The 19618-nt window shown below is 47.6% G+C and overlaps 2 protein-coding genes across 2 annotated transcripts; both read right to left on the reverse strand.

Moving 5' to 3' along the window:
- Positions 1-1589: 1589 nt before the first annotated feature.
- Positions 1590-2507, reverse strand: LOC135892362 (chemerin-like receptor 1). Its single transcript, XM_065420090.1, has one exon. It carries the CDS (start codon positions 2505-2507, stop codon positions 1590-1592), a length of 918 nt encoding a protein of 305 aa, XP_065276162.1.
- Positions 2508-16678: 14171 nt separating this feature from the next.
- LOC135892769 (chemerin-like receptor 1) lies at positions 16679-17770 on the reverse strand. Its single transcript, XM_065420565.1, has one exon. It carries the CDS (start codon positions 17768-17770, stop codon positions 16679-16681), a length of 1092 nt encoding a protein of 363 aa, XP_065276637.1.
- Between the last annotated feature and the right edge of the window lie 1848 nt (positions 17771-19618).

The following is a 19618-nucleotide window of genomic DNA, read 5'->3' on the forward strand; positions in this document are numbered from 1 at the left end:
TGTACCTGAAAGGCTGCTTGTGGGTGTTTTCAACCTCACAACATGTTTCAGTAACACATACATAGCCAAACTTCATAACTTCATGTAGGATGATAGCTCATACAATATAACAAGATATTAATGTCTAGCAGATCAAGACTTTTAGAACAATACCTCACAAGACATACTTTGTACAAAACATATCCTAATTACACGACAGCAGTGACTATTGGGGTGCCGAGGTGTCATAGTGATCATCTCATCTCATCTCCTCCTCAGTATGGTCCATAGAGTTTCCCCAAGCTAATTCCTAGAGCAGATCTTTTAGGAAAACATCCAGTCTTGCTTTAAAAATAGTCAATGATGGAGAATCCACCACACCCATTGGTAAATTGTTCTGATGGTTAATTATGTTCACCATTAAAAATTGACACCTTATTTCCAGTCTGAATTTGTCTAGCTTCAACTTTAAGCCATTGGACATGACAGACCTTCCTCTGCTGGATTAAAGAGCCTGTTGTTGAATATTTGTTCCACGTGTAGATTCTTGTTGACTGTGATTAAACTTCTCTTTGTGAAACTAAATAGATTGAGTGTCTCACTATAAGCCATATTTTCCTGTGCTTTAATCATGCTCATGGCTCTTCTCTGAATAAGTCATAAATTTTTAACAGTGAGGGGAATTAATCATTGGAACAACTTCTCAAGAGTCATGGTAGATAGTCCATCATTGGCAATTTTAAAATCAGGATGGGATTTTTTTTCCTCAAAGATCTGCTGTCATTCAACGAGGAATTAATTCAGATACGTTCTCTGGCCTGTGCTGTACAGGTCAGACTACATGATCACAATGGTCCCCTCTGGCCTGAGAAGCTATGAATATATGAACATGAAAAAGATCTTGGGAAGAAATCCTGACTCACTAAAGTCAATAGGCATTTTGCTGTTGGCATTAATGGGGCTGGCTTTCATCTTTTGGTTTTGACCGATGTCTAAATGTTGCATTCAAGAGATGTTAGAGAAAAATATCAAAGACGACTGCTGGAATTTGCAGTATAACATGACTTTATTTTTGATAATCCAGAACCCACACAAGGCCGCCAAATAACAGAGACAAAACAGGCTGCTCCCTTAGGCAGAGAGACACCAGTCACCTCACCATAGCTGGCTTTCTGCAGACTGACTTTGTGCGTGTTCCCCTACTGAGCTTGCCCACTGAACCAGGAAACCCCTCAGGATTTAAAGTGACAGCTTGTCAGTTTGACACAGTTTTCAGTACAACACCGAAGACAGGGAGAGTTGAGTGCTGGCTGAAAATGACAATGAAGATGCTACCAAAAGAAGAGGAAGACCCACCATGGAAGAAAAAACACCAAAAATGCAGACATGGAGAGACGCAATTTTTTAACAATAATTTCTTTTGAACATCTTCAAAAAATGCTGCTGAAACAAACTCTAATTAATTTCACTCAAAAAAGAAAATCAATTTCTGAAAATAGGGTGTTCTGACAAAAAAAAATTGGGCCAGTACAAAAATTGATTGTCACAAGTAACCGATGATATGACCCCAAAGAATCAAAATCACTATTCTCCTCTAGGAAAGTGGCTCCCTATCTATTTGCCTCCAATTCGACCAGCTCTGATCCCACATTGACTGGGGTTCGACAGATCTGCTTCTGTCTCCCACAGCCAACAAAATGCTGACGCCTGACGAGGTAGAAGAAGGGGTAGAAGCAGCTGTTGAAACAGAGCAGGCCATGAGCAAAGACGGTCCCAGTCTCCAGGGACTCTGTTGTCTCTGGAGATGGTGCTTTGGGTGAGGTCTGCAGGAAGGCAATGATGTGATATGGAGACCAGCAGAGGAATAAAATGACGTTCAAGATGAGGAAGCTCTGGAGGCGCTTCTTGGCCCAAGCCACCCGTTTCTGGCCCAGTTTGGCAGCCAGGGTGACCAAACAGATGCTGATCAAGGCTAGTGGGACCAGAAACCCAACCAGGAACCGGATAGCGACGTTGGCTGCTTCTCCACTCTCACTTAACAAGAGACTCTGATCAGAGCAGAGGCCATGGTAGCGCCAGCTGACCGCGACAGCCAGAATCCAGATGCCCAGTGTGACCAGGGAGGCCAGATGGACTGTGCGGTGGTTCTGGGCCCACACGGGGTAAACTGTGGTGACACAGTGGTCGGCGCTGATGGCCGTGAGGTGGAAGCTGCTAGAGAACATGCTGAGGGAGGTGATAATGTTGGTTATCTTGCACAGGACGCTTCTCAAATACCAGTGGAAGCCCAGGGCCACCTGGGCCACCATGAGAGGCAGGAAGACGGTGAAGATAAATCCAGCAATGGCCATGTTCAGGTGCCACATGGCATCAACTGTTTTCTTCTTCCGGCAGCTGGTGATGAAGATGATGAATCCATTCCCCATCACACCGAGGAGGAAGGCCAGGGTGCAGAGCACCATGAAAACTAGGTGTATTGTCTCCAAAGGAGCTATGGCATGAAGATGGGCAGCTTCTTCATAGGCCATCGTCTGGGGATAAGTGGAGGCTGTGCAGTTCTGGGACAGAGCAAACAAAGAAGGAACAAATGTGAAGTCTTAATAATGGAGAGAGAGACAGGACAGAAGTGGATCATGAATATGGATGAAAACTTCTGCAGAGCTGCGGCACTGATATACGCTCCACAGGTCAGAGGCGGTCTAAGCACAGCAGCTCTGGTAATGCAGAAGGAAAAAGAAAGCAAATGAAACGTAGAAAAGCAAGGGAAAGTGGGGAGGGGAAAAAACCAAAATATTTTTTTCCCCACTATCTCTTTTCTACTTTTCATTTTTTCCAATGGCCACAAAGAATCCTGAAGCTGAAAGTCGAAAGCCAAAGTTATTTGACATTTTAAAACAGAAACAAAATGAAAATAGCAGTTTGAAAGGAAGATAAAATGTTTCATTGCGGCTAGAAATTTTCAATCGACATTTTCAGTTAAAAAAATAATGCCGTTGAAAATGGAACATTTTTTTGTGAAATCCCCAAATCCAAACTGGAAAGCAAGATTACTTCCGCTTTCAAGAAACTAAAATGAAACCAAAACTGCAATTTGAGACAAAATGAAAAAAAATCATTTCCCTTTGAATTTCATCCTTGAAAAATGTCATCAGAATTGAACGGCTTTTGTGAAATACTTTGAGTTCGACGAGATTGTATTTTCCAATGGAAAAAAAATTTGGTCAAAAACTGTCAATCAGTTCTGGTTCTAAGGCCACTCTGGACTGAACAATAAAACACAAAACCAGAGTGCAAATACAATGTTATGGCAAAAGATAACGTTATACTTTCAAAGAGATGGTTAAGGGGTGAGCTAATTCCAGTCTGTAAGTACCTGTCTACCTAGAAGAACAGGATCCAATGGCGAGTAGAACAGAATCCAATGGCTGGAAGTTTAAAGCTAGAGAAATTCAAACTAGGTGCAATTTTTTAACAGCCAAGAGAATTAACCATTTGGACAATGTACCGAGGCTCATGGTGGGTTCTACAACAATGGCTATTTTTAAATCAAGGCGGGATGTTTTTCTAGAAGATCTGCTCTAGTTCAAACAGGAATTGTTCGGGGGAAGTTCTCTGGCCTCTGTTAAACAGAAGGTCAGACTAGATCAGTGGTTCGCAATCTTTCCAGATTACTGCACCCCTTGCAGGAGTCTGATTTGTCTTGCATAGCCCCAAGTTTCACCTCACTTAAAAACAACTTGCTTACAAAATCAGGCATACAAATACAAAAGCATCCCAGCACACAACTACTGAACAATTGCTGACTTTCTCATTTCCTCTGTATGAAATTTCAGTTTGTACTGACTTTGCTAGTGCTTTTTGTGTAGCCGGTTGTAAAACTCAGCAAATTCTAGATAAATTGATGTATCCCCCAGAAGACCTCTGCATACCCCCAGGGGTACATGAACCCCTGGATTAGATTATCTCAGTGGTCCCCTTTGGGTTTAGAATCAATGACTCTGTTATAGGGCTTTAAACAGAGAAGCAACCTCTTTTGTCTCAATGGGCAGGCAAGCTGTGATAAATGAAGGGAGGGGTAGCTCCCTTTGATGGACACCCAGCCAGCCTGTTAGCTGTAAAATCCCTCTTGGTAGCTGTTCTTTACTTGCTTTACCTGTAAAGGGTTAAAAAGTTCTACCTTCCTATTGGCTCTTTTGGTCAGGTGCCCACTTTCTTTTCTTTTTTTAACCTGGGGGACTTTTTAACCCTTTACAGGTAAAGCAAGTAAAGAACAGCTACCAAGAGAGATTTTACAACTAACTGGCTGGTTGGGTATCCATCAAAGGGAGCTCCCCCCGCCCGCCCCCCCCCCCCCCCCGCCTTTTATTTATCACACAAGCTTTCTAAGGCTCTTGCCTGTTGCAGATCAGTTGCATAAAAGGAGGCGTAATAGAGCTGGACAAAACATATTTTCAGTGGGAAACTGGGTTTTGAGGAAAGGAAAATTTTCATGGGAGGTGTCAGAAAGTGTGAAAAAAGGATTTTTTGTAGTGGGGAAACTGAAAATCAACAAATTTAATCCAAAAATAGTTTGAGCTTTTTGCAGTTTTCAGCCAACTTTTTTGTTTAGTTTGTTTTTTGTAGTTCTTGGCCTAAATATTTTAGCCAGAAATGTTCAGTTTGCCGTCCACCCCTCTCCCCCTCCACACACACACAGTTCAGCTTTCAGTTGCTTCTCTCTCTCTCTCTCTCTGTTTTTCCAACCAAAGATCAATTTTTTTCTGCAGAAAAGGTTGATGAAAGCAATTCCCCACCCCCTTCATTGAAATTTTCCCTGGAGAAAACCCCCATTTCCCGATAAGCTCTGTTAATGAATACTCCAGCTGTCTTTCCACATCAGGTTTTACGAGAGGAATTTGGGGCAGATGAAGAGTCCATGAGATGAGTCGGAAACAAAGAGCATTGTCTTTTAGCAGCTATATTCCAGCAGCGACAGAGAGAGAGAGCGAGACCTAACAGAGCTGCTCCGTGGGCATGGGGCACTGGTAACATTGGCTGATCCCTATCTAGAAAAGAATTGCATTTGTGAATTAAGGACATGTATGTTCATGCTGTAAATCAACGAACTGCACTAAGGAAAGGTCTAGATTTTGCATCACTGGTGCAGCAGCCTCCTGGGAAACCAACCTAGCTCAGCACCAAATCTGCCTTTGCTTAACAAAGGGATACAAGATAACGTGTGCCAGGTTGAACATACCTGTCCCTCCTCACCCATACCACTCCACACCATCGATTGCTAATCCATGCTGACGGACAGAGGGAGACGGAGCATGGAGTGTCTGCAGAGACAACAAGCTCCACCAATCCTGAAAAGAAGTTAACTGACTGCCTCAACTCAAAATTGGCTTCTATTTCACAAAGGGCCATTGACAAAGCATCCAAAGCAAGGAATGAGAGAGGAAGAGATCATAACCACAGCAGCAAGACAGTGGAAAGTGGAATAGGAAGGGTCTTTGGATATCACTAACTCTGCACAGTCTGGATGAAATTAACTGAACCTCACATATCAAAATTGGTATCTGTTTGGTCAAGGGATGTCAATTCAAGTCTCCAAGGCAGGGAGTGAGAAAGAGAGGGAAATGTCCCCACTGGATACAGAAAACCAGAGGGAGACTGAGCTGGGAGTGGCCAGGAAGAAATTAATCAACCACTTTTGCAAAGACTGAGAGGTTCCCAAAGACAACCAAGGACTGAAGGAGGGGAAGGGATGCAAGGGGAGGGCTAATCCAGATGACGGAAGCGGGGGGGGTCTCCTTCAAAATGGGGAGGGGAAGAGAAAGAGCTGGCAAGGAGGATCATTTTCTTACCTGTGCCTCAGGTGGCTGTGGCATCACAGAGTCAATCCCGGGTGCTCGACATGGCTCACAGAGATGGTCTCTGTCTGGGGGCAGGAAGCTGTTCTTATGTGGGTTTTGCTGGGCGGGGGGAAGGTGCAGATGGGGGTTGGGTCCAACAGCCTCTGCAAAGCCTCAGAATCTTTGGGCATTTGCTGCTGTGATCTGAAGGTCATGTGGTTCCCCCCCACCCAATCGCCTGGCTCAGCCCTGGACCTCAGTGCCTCTTGATGTGCAGAATCAGCATCATGGTTCTAAGAGATGAAGGCTGACATCTGGGGCTGTTTTGTGGGGCCCTGCTGGGACACAGCCACGTCCTGGCATGGCCCCGGCCCTTCTCACCAAGGGAAGCAGAGATGGAGGTTGTATTGATTACGTATCATGACGTGGCCCCTGGGAAAACTCCACTGAGGATGACGAGCTTTCTGGGGATTGCGGAGAGCAGACTGTGAAGGAGCCAGGGCTGGCAGTCAGGACTCCTGGGTTACATGCCTGGTTCTTGGAGGGGAGTGGGGTCTAGTGGGTTAGAGCAGGGAGACTGGGAGTCAGAACTCTGGGGTTCTATCCCTGTCTCAATGAAAAGATGAGAACATAGACACAGAAATGGTCAGGTTTTACACTGCTCAAACCCATTAGACCCCACTCCCCTTTGTTCTTGGCAACTACAATGGCTAGAAACAATTTTTTTTCAATGAAAGCTGAGGTTGTTTCCAGGAGCTGGAGGTTATATGAAATATGGTGTGAATTGTGATAAAATCATGATAGGTACCAATGCTGCAAATGGCTTATTTGGGAAGAGGGGGAGTGATTCTGTTTCACAAAATTGTGAATTTCTCAAAAAAGGCAGATTTCCTTTGGAAAACACATTCATCAAAAATATATTAACATGCGAGTCAAATTCTCCATTTTTTTCTAGTGACTCATCCTCACCAGAACTTGCAGAGAGAGAGAGAGAGAGAGAGAGAGAGAGAGAGAGAGAGAGAGAGAGAGAGAAGCAACCAGCTTAACCATGAAAGTTATTTATTGCCAGGTAATAACCATAGGGGAGCCAAACAAACAAAACAGCTATAATATTAAATCTAACTTAAATTTGATTGCAAAAGTAAGGATTAGAAAACTATAACTGATCACACATGTCAGGGTCAGAAGGCTATACCTAAGAGAGAGAGAGAGAGAGAGAGAGAGAGAGAGAGAGAGAGAGAGAGAGAGAGAGATGGGTTCTCACCACTCCGTGAAGCTTTAATCAATCAGGGATCCCAGGTGGTGGTAGCTGAGGGTCTGGAGTGCTGGAGTCAGGCAGAGCCTCCAGCACGATCAGTAAGGAGAAGATGAAGTCCCAATGGAACTGTTGCAGATGTTGGATCCAGGCATCAAAACACTTACTTGAGCATGGGTAGGCGTTTTTGAAGGGAAAGAACAATTGGTTCAAGGGAGAACACTAGATTTGTTTATGGGTAAACTGATGGCTCAAGGGAGTATACCAAAGTTGTTTTGTTCAGGCTAGACAATAGGAACTGATCGTTCCTGGCTTTGGGCGGTGTTCCTTGGAGGGAGCTCACAATGCAGTTATGGAGCTTCACTATTTTGGATATCAATAATGGATTTATTATTAGGATTGGTCTGATAAGTACTGAGCAGGGTGTGTGCAGGTGTGGGTTCATTAACATCCGGAGCAGAGATCCCCCATCATGCACTGCTTCCCTGCTTTTCTGGTCCCAGAGTTCAGTGCGTTTCTTGCCTTGCAATCTCTGTTCTCCATTCTGTATGCTAATGGAGATGCCTCCTTGTCCCATCTTCAATGCAAATTTCCTTAATTATGTCACCCTTTTCCAGAGGGGTTTAGGTGTGTCCTCCATGGCCTTTTCATTGCTTTTTGTAAGTCTTTCTTCTGATCAGTTTTGGTTCAAGCAGAGGCTGTGGGGGGTCTTTTGTGAGTCAGACAGGCTGGGTACTGCACCCTGGTTTCCCAAGAACACAGCGCTCCTAGGTAACAAGTCCATGCGTTGCTGGGGTGCTTGCGCTGAGCGAGTATCCCCATCACATCCTTACTCCATGGTACCAGGTCTGATCTTCAATCCATTGCAGCTGCCACATCAGTCGCTGGATCCAGCAAACCAGTAGAACCAGACCAATTGCTAGTATAATTTGGAAACTGATGATCACCACAATGGGGTGAAGCATGATATTCAAAAGACCTGTTGCACTGGGGCTCCACCCAAGCAAAGTCTCCCACCAGGAGTGATGGCCTGTGTTTTTAACTGTAGCCCCTAGCTTAGAGATCTCCTGATTGTGGTGCTGAATCTCGAGTTTGCCATTCTCCCCCAACGTTCGGAGCCTCTGCAGCTCAGCTTATAAAGAGGGATGCGGTAATAATCCCTTAATGGCAGTGAAATGGGGGAAACCTCCTTGTAGAGCTCAGGATAGGCATTTAAATGTTGTACAGTCCATATAAGCACAGTAAACTTACTATCACAACTAACAATAGTGGTTACGATACAGAAACAGCGATTAACGTAAGGCTCCATGGGTTGAATCCAATGTCCATTAATCAATACAATATAACATCTCATTCTTACACACATACACATGCTTTACCAACATAGGCAATAACAGACCCCTCTTCCTGGATAACATCGAAGGAACAGTGAGACTTATTCCCAGGTTGTGGGAAGAAGCATTGATCATGTTCCTCCAATGCTTGGTCTTCACAGATAGAGCCCAAACCTTCTTTTCTCCTACACCCCTTTACATTTACTGTGTTCCACACATTATCTTTCTGCCAGGCCCAAGTGTTAGGATCTCTGGTACATTACTGAGTTATCATTAATCTGTAATCCCTGTGAGCCTACTGGGTGGATTACTCTAATTTCTTTGCCTGCCAATGTTATCAGGAATAACTGCAAGCTTTGCTGGTGGTGATTGTACGAACATTAACTAGTCTCCACCAGGGCCAGAGGACTAATTCTTCCTCTGTTACATGGGGCCGAATCAAGTTGATTGCATCCATGGGAATTTGTCCTGCTATGGCTTGCTGAAGCATTCCCATGATTACGTTCTGGGTGAGAGCCTGAGCTTGTTCACACGCTGAAGTCAATGAGACATTATTCTGGAGAGATTGTACACCAGACATCATTAACTCTTCATCTCTTTCTATGAATCTTTCCCACACAGAAATACCTTACTTATTAACTGCTGTTCCGCACTTAACTGTTTCAAAGATGCTGTTAATGGGGTTCCCATCTTTCCTATATTTTCAGTGGCATATAATAGTTTATTAGCCAGAACTTCTATGTTTGTGGCATCAACTAAAGAGATTCCTGTTCTTACAGGTGAAATCCAATCACTTAATTCCCTTTTTACTCTATTTACATGGTTGGCCCCTTGCCACATTCTTACCCATTCATCCCAACCCCTTAAGGCTAGTTCCAATCAAGGAAGCGCATACAGGTGCAATGTGAAGAATATTCATGCCCTCTAAGTGGATTTGAACCTCCTTCCGAGAAGTCTGAGGTTGAAGAACCAAATGTTCTTGTTGATCCAATTTCAACGTATGGGGTCCTGAAATTGGGGTTCTTAAATATCAGAGGGGAGCAAGGTTTGTGATCAGAGGGTCAAAATTTAAAACTGTTTCTTGTTGTTGACCCAGTTCCATTCTGTACAATCCGGGCTCATGGAATCCCTCTGAAATGGCAATGTGCCCATAGAATTTAAACCAAATTGTTGGCATGAGCTTGTCACAATGTGTGCCCTTTAATGGAACTACCCAGTCTGGGGGACCTTGCTGAATCAGGTCATGTCCAGCTAAAGTCCAGTTCAGCGGTTCCCCATTTACGAGGAACCATGTGATATTCTTGCCTGCTGGCGTGATCAGAGACAGCCGCAGTTCAACTCCGAGTAACGGAGGTGTCTGGGTTCCGACGACAATGATGACACGTAGGGGCATGGTTGCTCCCCAAACAGCAGAGGAAACCAGGGCTACCCTGCACCTTCCGCCACCCAGGAGGCTGTCACTGGGTGTGTTTGATGGTGTACATCCCATTCGAGACCACAACGGCTTCCAGAAGAATGGGATGGAGTCTGGTGTGGTAACAAAACTTGAGTGACTCTCCAGTGGCACTCTGCGTGCAATTGGCAATGCTTTCTCAGGGGCAACCCGAGGAGTTGCCGACAGCATAGAACTGGTAGCGACACTACAGGGCCCGGGGGTTGCTCCCATTCTCATAGAATCCATGCATGTGGCACAGCAATTTTACTTCCTGGGCTCCAGCTGGCAAGCACCTTCAGAGGTTCAGAGGGATCACAGGATCAGCATAGAGCCTGGACCGCATTAAACTCCAAACACTTATGAACAGCAGGGACTGGTGCACCATTGGGATGTCATGGCTCATGTACGGGACCTGTGAGAACAGAGAAGAGAGAACAAACTCCCACACTCCCCCCGTATATAGTGGGGGAGTCTGGGACCAATATTGCAGAGTAAACATGAAGCAGTGACCTACGTGAGGGTAGCCATAATATGTCGAAGACTTCTCTGGCCTTTTCCTGTCTCAACATCGGGGTAGGCACTGACCAGCCCACCCGACGCATATTTTCCAATAGCCCCAAGCCGTTCCTTCTTGCTGGCAGGATGGAGAAGACAGTTATACTATTCCTTGAGGGTCAGGTGGTTTACCCTTCCACTCTTTGAGCTGTGAGGAATGAAACCATTTCCGCCAGGGTTTCCCATTTTTTCCATTCAGGATTTCTACCTGACAAACTGTGGGGCTGGCCCGATTCACAACAGAGCAGGGGCCATCCCAGGTTTGTGTCACAGAGTGCTCCTTTGCTGAAAACCTTCTGTCCAACCTTCTGGTTGGCCTAATACCCATATTAAGGAGGTTTTCCCCAGCCTAGTTTTTTGTCCATGTTTTGCTGTACTATGCCTAGCTGTGCTGCCACTCACTTGTGTAAAGCAGCTATCGTCTCTGCTAAGGTTTGTACCCATTCATCTGTTCCCACCTTCCCTTCCCAGGCACTAGGCAGCTCCACTCCCAACCACCATCTTTCAGGCATGCGCATTTGCCTTCCAGTCATAACTTCAAAGGGAGTGTACCCATGTATCGCCTTAGAGCCATTAAGATGATTCATAGCTTTTCATCCCAATCCCTCCCTGAGCTCTTTATTTGTTTTTTCAAAGCTTCCTTTAGTGTGCGATTGGTTCATTCAACTTGTCCAGAGGATTCAGGGTGTCCAGCTATGTGGAAACAGTGCTTAATGCCGAAAGCCTTACATAGCTCTTGCAGAACATCTCCCACAAAATGGGATCCCAAATCTGAATCAATTACTCTGGGAATTCCCATTCTTGAGAAAACCATGTTAAAGAGCTTCTTAGCCATAGACCGAGGCAGGGTTGGTTTTAGTAGGGATGGCTTCCATCCATTTGGAGAAGGGATCTACTATTACCAGGCAGTATTTATTCCCTCTACTGGTGGTGGGTAAAGGACCTATGTAATCTGTCTGAATCCGGGACCAGGCACCCTCTATTCTTTGGTGCCCCAATGCATTTTTTTTAACCTGGCAATCAGTATTAACCATGGCGCACTGCAGACGATTATCACACAACTGATCTATATCTGCTTTCATGCCTGGTCACCACCCTGTATCTTTAACCCTATTTAAAGTATCCTCTTTTCCTCTATGCCCTTGCTCATGCACAAACTGAATCAGGTCCCTCTGTACCTGGCTGGGGACTATTCAGTGCCTTTGACCACCTGCATCCACTGTGGGATCTTTCCCTGTCCTGGCTAAGGACTGGATTTCTGTATCCCCATCTTGAAGGGTACTTAAGCCCAAGGTATCTATTCCTTTGCCTAAAGTTTTTCCCCGGGTAGTTCCTGCCTCTATTTGTTCTACCTGGTCTGTGTCTCTAGTGTGGTTACTAGTAGCAGCAGCTTTGGCTAAGGCATCAGCTCTGTTCTTCCAATGTGCCTCTTCTGAGTGATTTTTCTGATGCCCCTTTGTGTGAGTCACCCAGGTGTCAGTTCTTTCCTGTTCATCAGTGGGTCTCCTTCCGGAGATCCACCGAGGACTTAGAACGTTTACTGATGCTCTGGTGTCCACTAGCAATTGGGCAAATATCCCTGGGTTCCCCACTGTAGCCCTGACAGTGGGTCTCCCCCATACATCGCTCTGAAGGCTTGCGATCAGCTGGGGAGGCCCGCAGGGACCCGGGCACCCCTACTGCTCGGCCGACTCCCTCGAGAGCCTCCACTCAGAGGAGGGGGCAGGGGTCTGGTTTTGACAGGGAGTGGGCGTGGGGAACACACTCCATACCGGAGCAGTGGGCCGGCGGGGGGCTCCCTGCATTAACTCTATTCTCCACATGACCTGAGACAAAGCATTAATCAGGATGCTGAGGGACTGACAATCATATTTTCCCATATCCTCCCCTAACTTCACCAGCTCCATCCAAATCACGTTCCTAAGGGTCTCCTTGGGTCGGCGCTGCCCAGGGTTGTGGGAGGCAGTGGGGTTATCATTGGGAGGGCGACTGGAAGGGTGAGGGCCATTATTCACAAATCTAATGGCCTGTACTGGCTCTGTGATAGTCTTTTTGCTGATTTGTCTTTTTAAGATGCCAGTCTCTTGTAGCAAGTCCCCTGCCTGTTTGATTTTTGCCACTAGTTCACTCCAGGTTAGGTGTTCTATATCCACAGCCCCCATGGTCAGTTTTGTCTGAGAATTTAGTCCTGCATAAGTGCTCTGTACTAATTCGAGTCCCTGATAATGGGAAGTGATAATCCCATTCTCTTCTGTCTGGGGGAATGAATCAGAGAGCTGCCAGCATCTATTTTTGAAATAGGTAAGCTTCGGGGGCCTCTTCTGGTGTCTGCTCTTCCATTATATATAGTTTCTTGAGGGAAGAAACAGGCAGTAATATTTTGAAAGTACTTATCACCCATTTCCGGAGTCCAATGGCAGTCCGCTCCCAAGAACCTATGCCTATGTCCAGAGCATCCGCATCACAAGGAGAGGTGCATAACTGAGCCAATTGGGTTAAGTCCATGCTGTCAGCAGAGGGGTACATTTGCCGAACACGAGCCAGCCATGCAACGGTTGTGTCACGGTTCAGTGGCCCCCGTCTCTCCGCAATAGCCTTGGCGTGACTAGGAGACCATCTACTATGTCCGTGGCCAGCTCTGTTGTGGGGAGATCGGCTTCTGCAACTATGTGTTTAACCTCCCTTGTGGAAACAGGGGCAACATTATGCCTGTGTGGCCAATCAGGTTGAATGGGTTTTGGGGGTCAGCATCAGGGCGCTTCTCGATTTTCCCAGAGGGCTGCAAATCACAACCTTACAGCCGCTACCACCCCCCTTATGGGCACTAAGTTGGGCACACAATTTACTAACCTCTGCTCACATGCCTGATGTCCTGCTGCTGCCTTGGCTGCCTTATTCTCATCTGCCAGGAAGCGAGTTGCTGCTCTCGCTTCTTCTAACAACATTGTTTTGTGTGTTAACTCTTTCTTATACTGTTCTGCATTCCTGCTGGCCTTGTCTCTCTCCTCTTGCATATTTCTACATAGAGTCACCGTTTGAAGCTTTTCTGCTATCAATTCACACCCGTCTGTCTCACATTTGTTCAAACGCTGGTGTAACTGCTTCTTCTCTAGCTCCAGTTCCTGCCTTCCCTTTACCATTTCAGCCATGTCCGGACATGCATAAAATAATGCCCAGGCAGCAGCCGCATCCTTTGTGCTACCCTGTGGCTTAAAGGTTCTGCAATATTGTTCAAAGCTCAGACTCGCTTCAGTCAGGGGATTCTCACCCTTAAAGGATCCGCTTTCCCAGGGGCATTTCCCCTTCTTCGTTACCCATCTCTCTAACCTGTTGGTTTTCTCCTGTCTCAAGCGAGCAGCCACGGGGGGTTTTCCAGCCATCTCTACTTCCCTGATCTCACTAATGATCCCTACCAAAAGCTCTTTCACTTTCACAAAATCTTTACTTTTAAGGCACAACTCTTTAACTCCTTATTGCATGGTCCTACAGTTATTCTAATGATTCTTAACTTAAAAGTTACAGGACGTTACCAAATATTCTGTGAGAGGGAGACCTCGCTAAAGGAGCTTAGTCTGAAAAAGGAAGAGACAGTCTGTGCCTCAGTTTTCCCATTTCGCAGCAACTACTCAACAAGTACCACATGATTAGGGTCACATGCTGCCCGCGCTCCTCCACCGATTTGTTACCAGCTTTGCCCGTTACTTTGGGGTACGCTCATTTCTTAGGTTTACTCTTCTGGGGGGAGGAGGCGGGGGTTCTGTACTTTTATCAATCTACTGCTTGTGTCACTTGTGTTCTCATATGGCGCTCTACTTCTCCCTGCTGCAAGTTCCCTCTCAATGGAGCTATCCTGCATGACCTCGGTTCCCCAGGCTGGGTTCTTCCAGCCCTCCCCCCACCCCGCAAAAAAAATTAATGGAGATATCCTATCTCCTAAAACTGGAAGGGACCTTGAAAGGTCATTGAGTCCAGCCCCCTGCCTTCACTAGCAGGACCAAGTACTGATTTTGCCCCAGATCCCTAAGTAGCCCCCTCAAGGATTGAACTCATAACCCTGAGTTTAGCAGGCCAATGCTCAAACCACTGAGCTATCCCTCCCCCCCAAATGAAAAACTCTCTCTCTCTCTCTCTCTCTCTCTCTCTCTCTCTCTCTCTCTCTCTCTCTCTCTCTCTCTCTCTCTCTCTCTCTCTCTCTCTCTCTCTCTCTCTCTCTCTCTCTCTCTCTCTCAGGACTGGGTTAATCAGCACTCCCAAGCTGACCCCTTAGATGTCCCTGGACTCAGTAGGCTGGGTCGAGCAGCATTTCCAAGCTGTCACCCCTCATGGGCCCTTGGATTCAGCAGGCTGGGTCGAGTAGCACTTTCAAGCTGCCACCCTCATATGTCCCAGGTTCAGCACGTCCCTATCCCCACTTTCATGTTACAGTTGTTCTGGTAGTAACCCACTTGATGAGCAAACCCCAGAGGATTTGGGGGCATTTCAGAGATCTTTTAGCTTAGGTACAAGGAGTGTTGCTGCAGAGTGAATGAGGAAACCAAAAAACACCCAGGAGGTGGGGGAGAGAGAGAGATTGAGAGGAGCAACAGGCTTAACCATTAAAGTTATTTATTGCCAGGTAATAACCATACAAGGGGAGCCAAACAAACAAAACAGTTATAATATTAAATCTAACTTAAATTTGATTGCAAAAGTAAGGTTTATAAAACCATAACTGACCACAGAAGTCAGGGTCAGAAGGGTATACCTAAAGAGAGAGAGAGAGAGAGCTGGGTTCTCACCACTCTGTGAAGCTTGAATCAATCAGGGATCCCAGCGGGTGATGGTAGCTGAGGGTCTGGAGTGCTGGAGTCAGGCAGAGCCTCCAGCACGATCAGTCAGGAGAAGATGAAGTCGCAGTGGAACTGTTGCAGATGTTGGATCCAGGCATCAGAACACTTACTTGAGCGTGGGTAGGCGTCTTTGAAGGGAAAGAACAATGGTTCAAGGGAGAACACTAGATTTGTTTATGGGTAAACTGATGGCTCAAGAGAGTATACCAAAGTTGTTTTGTTGAGGCTAGACAATAGGAACGGATCTTTCCTGGTTTGGGGCGGTGTTCCTTGGAGGGAGCTCAAAATGCAATTAGGGAGCTTCACTATTTTGGAATCGGTGGAGGAGCGCGGGCAGCATGTGACCCTAATCATGTGGTACTTGTTGAGTAGTTGCTGCGAAATGGGAAAACTGACGCAATACAGGATTTATTACTAGAATTGGTGCGAAATGGAAAAACTGAGGCAATCAAGGATTTATTACTAGAATTGGTCTGATAACTGCTGAGCTGGGTGTGTGCAGGAGGGTTCATTAACATCTGGAGCAGAGAGTCTGAGCACAATGATCCTTTCCGGCCTTGGTCTCCGGGGTTCTTTCCCAGATCTGGGAAAGAGGGGGGCTAGTGGGTCAGAGCAGGGGCACTGGGCATCAGTCCCAAAGATTTTACCATCTAAACAGGCAAATGCAGGATTTTTTTACAGCATCGGAAACTCCTGGTCTGAAGTCCTGGCTTATAGGCTGGGAACTGAATTCCTGACCCCAGAGGGCCGAGTCTCCTCAATCCTGTGGCCAAATGTAAATTGGGGGAAGTGGCAGGTTCTGGTTCTCTTTCCTTGCTGGTTCCTCTTTTCAGAAAAACTGCCAGAATCAATATTAAAACTGAGGCCTTTATTGTTTGCCTCACAGAGGATTCCATCCAAGCTAGGTAATAGCTCTGGGAGGGGAGTGGGGTCCGGTGAATAGAGCAGGGACTCCTGGGTTCTATCCCCAGCTCAGGGGAGGGGAGTGGGGTCTAGTAGGTTAGAATGGGGGGAGATGGGACCCAGGACTCCTGGGTTCTATCCCCAGCTCGGGGAGTGGGGTCTAGTAGGTTAGAGTGGGGGGGGGGGGATGGGACCCAGGACTCCTGGGTTCTATCCCCGGCTCAGGGGAGTGGGGTCTAGTGGGTTAGAGCTGGGGGAGGGGGCTGGAGGGAGCCAGGACTCCTGGGTTCTATCCCCGGCTCAGGGGAGTGGGGTCTAGTAGGTTAGAGTGGGGGGGGGATGGGACCCAGGACTCCTGGGTTCTATCCCCGGATCAGGGGAGTGGGGTCTAGTAGGTTAGAGTGGGGGGGGATGGGACCCAGGACTCCTGGGTTCTATCCCCGGCTCAGGGGAGTGGGGTCTAGTGGGTTAGAGTGGGGGGGGTGGGGGTTGGGAGCCAGGACTCCTGGGCTTCTATTCTCAGCTTGAGGAAGGGAGAGGTGTCAGTAGACTGATCATAATGGGGTCAATTCCACCTCTGATCTACTGCTGTCCTGGCTCTTGCTGGGGAGGATGGCCTGGGTCTCAGCCTCACTGAAGGCCCTCTGGAAGGCCAAGACCACAGCGCACCACAGCGTGTCCTTGCAGCTCCAGCCCATGAAGGCATACAGGGCCGGGTTGAGGCAGCTGTTCAGGTAGGCCAAGGGAAGCGCGACATCAAGGAGAACCTGTATTGCTGGATTCACCCCTTTGGCTGACATGGCCAATAGGGTAGAGAGGTGGTAGGGGAACCAGCAGAGGAAGAAGGCCGTCACCACGGCCACCATGATCTTGTAGGGCCTGCCAGAGTGCACCAGATGGTTCCTCATCAGTTTGGCCACCATGACTCCGTAGCAGGTCAGGATGATGGCAAATGGCACCAAGAACCCAGCAACAAAGCAGGTGAGCACCATGGCCTGGTGTCGATGCTTCACCAACATGGCCACCTCCTCACTAGTGAAGTTTCCCATTGGGATGTAGTTGTTGTAGCAGATGGTGTTGTCCCCTTCAAGCGGGAAGCTCCTAATGTCCCGGAAAATGATATATGGTGCACTGAGAGCCAGAGCTGCAAGCCAAACAGCCACAGCCACCCAGAAAGCCAGCCGGGGTGAGCGGTGGTTGTGGGCCCAGACCGGCCGGGCCACAGAGATGCAACGGTCGACGCTGATGACGGTGAGGAGGAAGACGCTGGCGAAAAGGTTGAGAAAGGACACTGCACTGTGGATCTTACACAGTGTCCGGCCAAAGGGCCAGTGGAAGTTCAGCACTGCATAGGCCACCTCAATGGAGAGGAAGGAGGTGAAGATGAAGTCGGCCACGGCCAGGTTGAGGTACCAGATAGAGACCACCGTCTTCGTCATCCGGAAGCTGGCGATGAAGATAACCAGGCCATTGCCCATTACTCCGAGTAGTAATCCCAGACTGAAGAGGATGGCAAAGAGAACTCCTATCCATTCACGCTGGGCTCCATTCTCTTCTCCGTGCTGGTAAGGATTCCTGAAGGTGCTGTTCACATATGGAAAAGTGGGGTGGGCCCAGGGGAGCTGGAAGGTTGTGGTCTCCTCCATCCTACAACATCCAAACCCAGATCCACTGTCACCGTTAGTGCTGGTGAGGCGAGAGAGCAGGGGGTTAGCAGAGCTGGGCAGAAAACATTTTTCCCATGCCACAAATTTTTGAAACTTTTGAAAAATTGTCCCATCCTGAATTGGAGCCAAATCTTGAAATCTCAACGTTTTCATGAACCAAAAACCAAAAATCGGTTCAGGACAATCATAGATTCCAAGGCCAGAGGCACCATTGTGATAATCGAGTCTGACCTTTACAATACAGGCCAGAGAACGTCCTCAAATTAATTCCTGTTGGAACTAGAGCAGATCTCTTCAAAACAATCCCACCCTGCTACCAAAATTGCCCATGGTGGAGAATCCACCCTCATCAAAACCCTCCGTTCTGATCATTTCTAAATGTGGCATTTTCAATACCACCTGCTTTTTATTTCTTTTTAATTGTTTTTACAAATGATAATTAGCTTAATTGTTCCCCCCCAAAAAAGGTGTTCTGAAATAATCAGATTTTTTCATCTGCAATGTCACAACTTTTTTCCCAAAAAACTTTTTTGGGTCAGGAAATTGGTGAAATTCCCAGAAAAACATTGATGTAAATGAATCAGCTGTTTTAGACATGAAACCATCTTGTCAAAAGTTTCCTGACCAGCTCTGGAGATAAGTAGAGTGAGACAGGGTGAAAACCCCTCCCCCTTCTTCCCCTTGCAGAGGGGGTGGAGCATTCCCTTTCCTGGGGGGCGGGATATCCCTGTTTGTCTCCTGTAGGGGTGGAGCTGCTTCCTCCCCGTCTCCCCTCACCCACAGCGCCTGCTAATTGGCAACCATGTCCCCACGCCCTCGGTTAATTGGCCACATGTCAGTGCTACTCAATAACTGTCTGCAGGATTGTGACGAACTGGGACTGTTCTTAATGTGGTCTTTGAATGCTGAGAGGGGAGTTTGGCTAAGACGGTCTGCATTGGGGGATGGGAGACTGGCCAAGGGAGGATATCTGAGCATGTAACATGAGAACCCAGGAAGGGGTTAGAGGCCAGGTGACACCTTGGCCCGGGAAACTGAACAAAGGCTGGGGGAGGAGACGCTGGGGGCGTGAGAGTGTCAGAGCTGGCTGGTGGAATGGCTGGGAGGCAGATGGAGCTCTGACCTCCCAAGGGGGCTGTGGTGCCCTGGGACCCCAAGATGCACCTAATTGTGGGGGGGAGAGTCCTGTTGTCTGTGCCTGCAAGACCTGTCTTGGACTGTATTCCTGTTGTCTAAATAAACCTTCTGCTTTACTGGCTGGCTGAGAGTCATGGTGAATTGCAGGAAGCCGGGGGTGCAGGGCCTTGTGTCCCCCCATACTCCGTGACAAGGATATTGAGAGATAAAAGGGGGGGGGAGTTTCTGGGGCAGGGGTTGGTCTAATCCAATTCTGACTAGACCAATCAGTGGGGGGTAGGAGAGAGAGGACCAACCCAGGCCACACCCCCACAGACCAAAGTGGGGTGCAGCTGTACCGATGTGGGAATAGGGATGGGGTGGTTGTGTGGGGTGGGAATAAGATATCTCCCATCCAGGGCTGGAGCAGCTGGATGTGGGGGTGGTATCTCCACACTGGTGGGGATATGGGGCCAGCAGGCTCCATTCACAGCCACCTCCCAGGGCCTGCTGGTCCATTACCAAATCTTCCCTGACTCAGCACAGCCCCGACCGCACCCTCTGCAGAGCCATGGCCCTGTCATCTACCTGGGGGATCCACTAGCTCCATCGAGGGCAAGCTGGGGTATTGGGGGACTCCTCCCAAGAGGGACCATGCCTGGGGAGGGGAGCTGTGAGGGACCCGGGGCTGAGTTGGAGGGATCTGAGCCT

The sequence above is a fragment of the Emys orbicularis genome, chromosome 20 (genome assembly GCF_028017835.1).
Source record: "Emys orbicularis isolate rEmyOrb1 chromosome 20, rEmyOrb1.hap1, whole genome shotgun sequence".
NCBI classification, from domain to species: Eukaryota; Metazoa; Chordata; order Testudines; family Emydidae; genus Emys; species Emys orbicularis.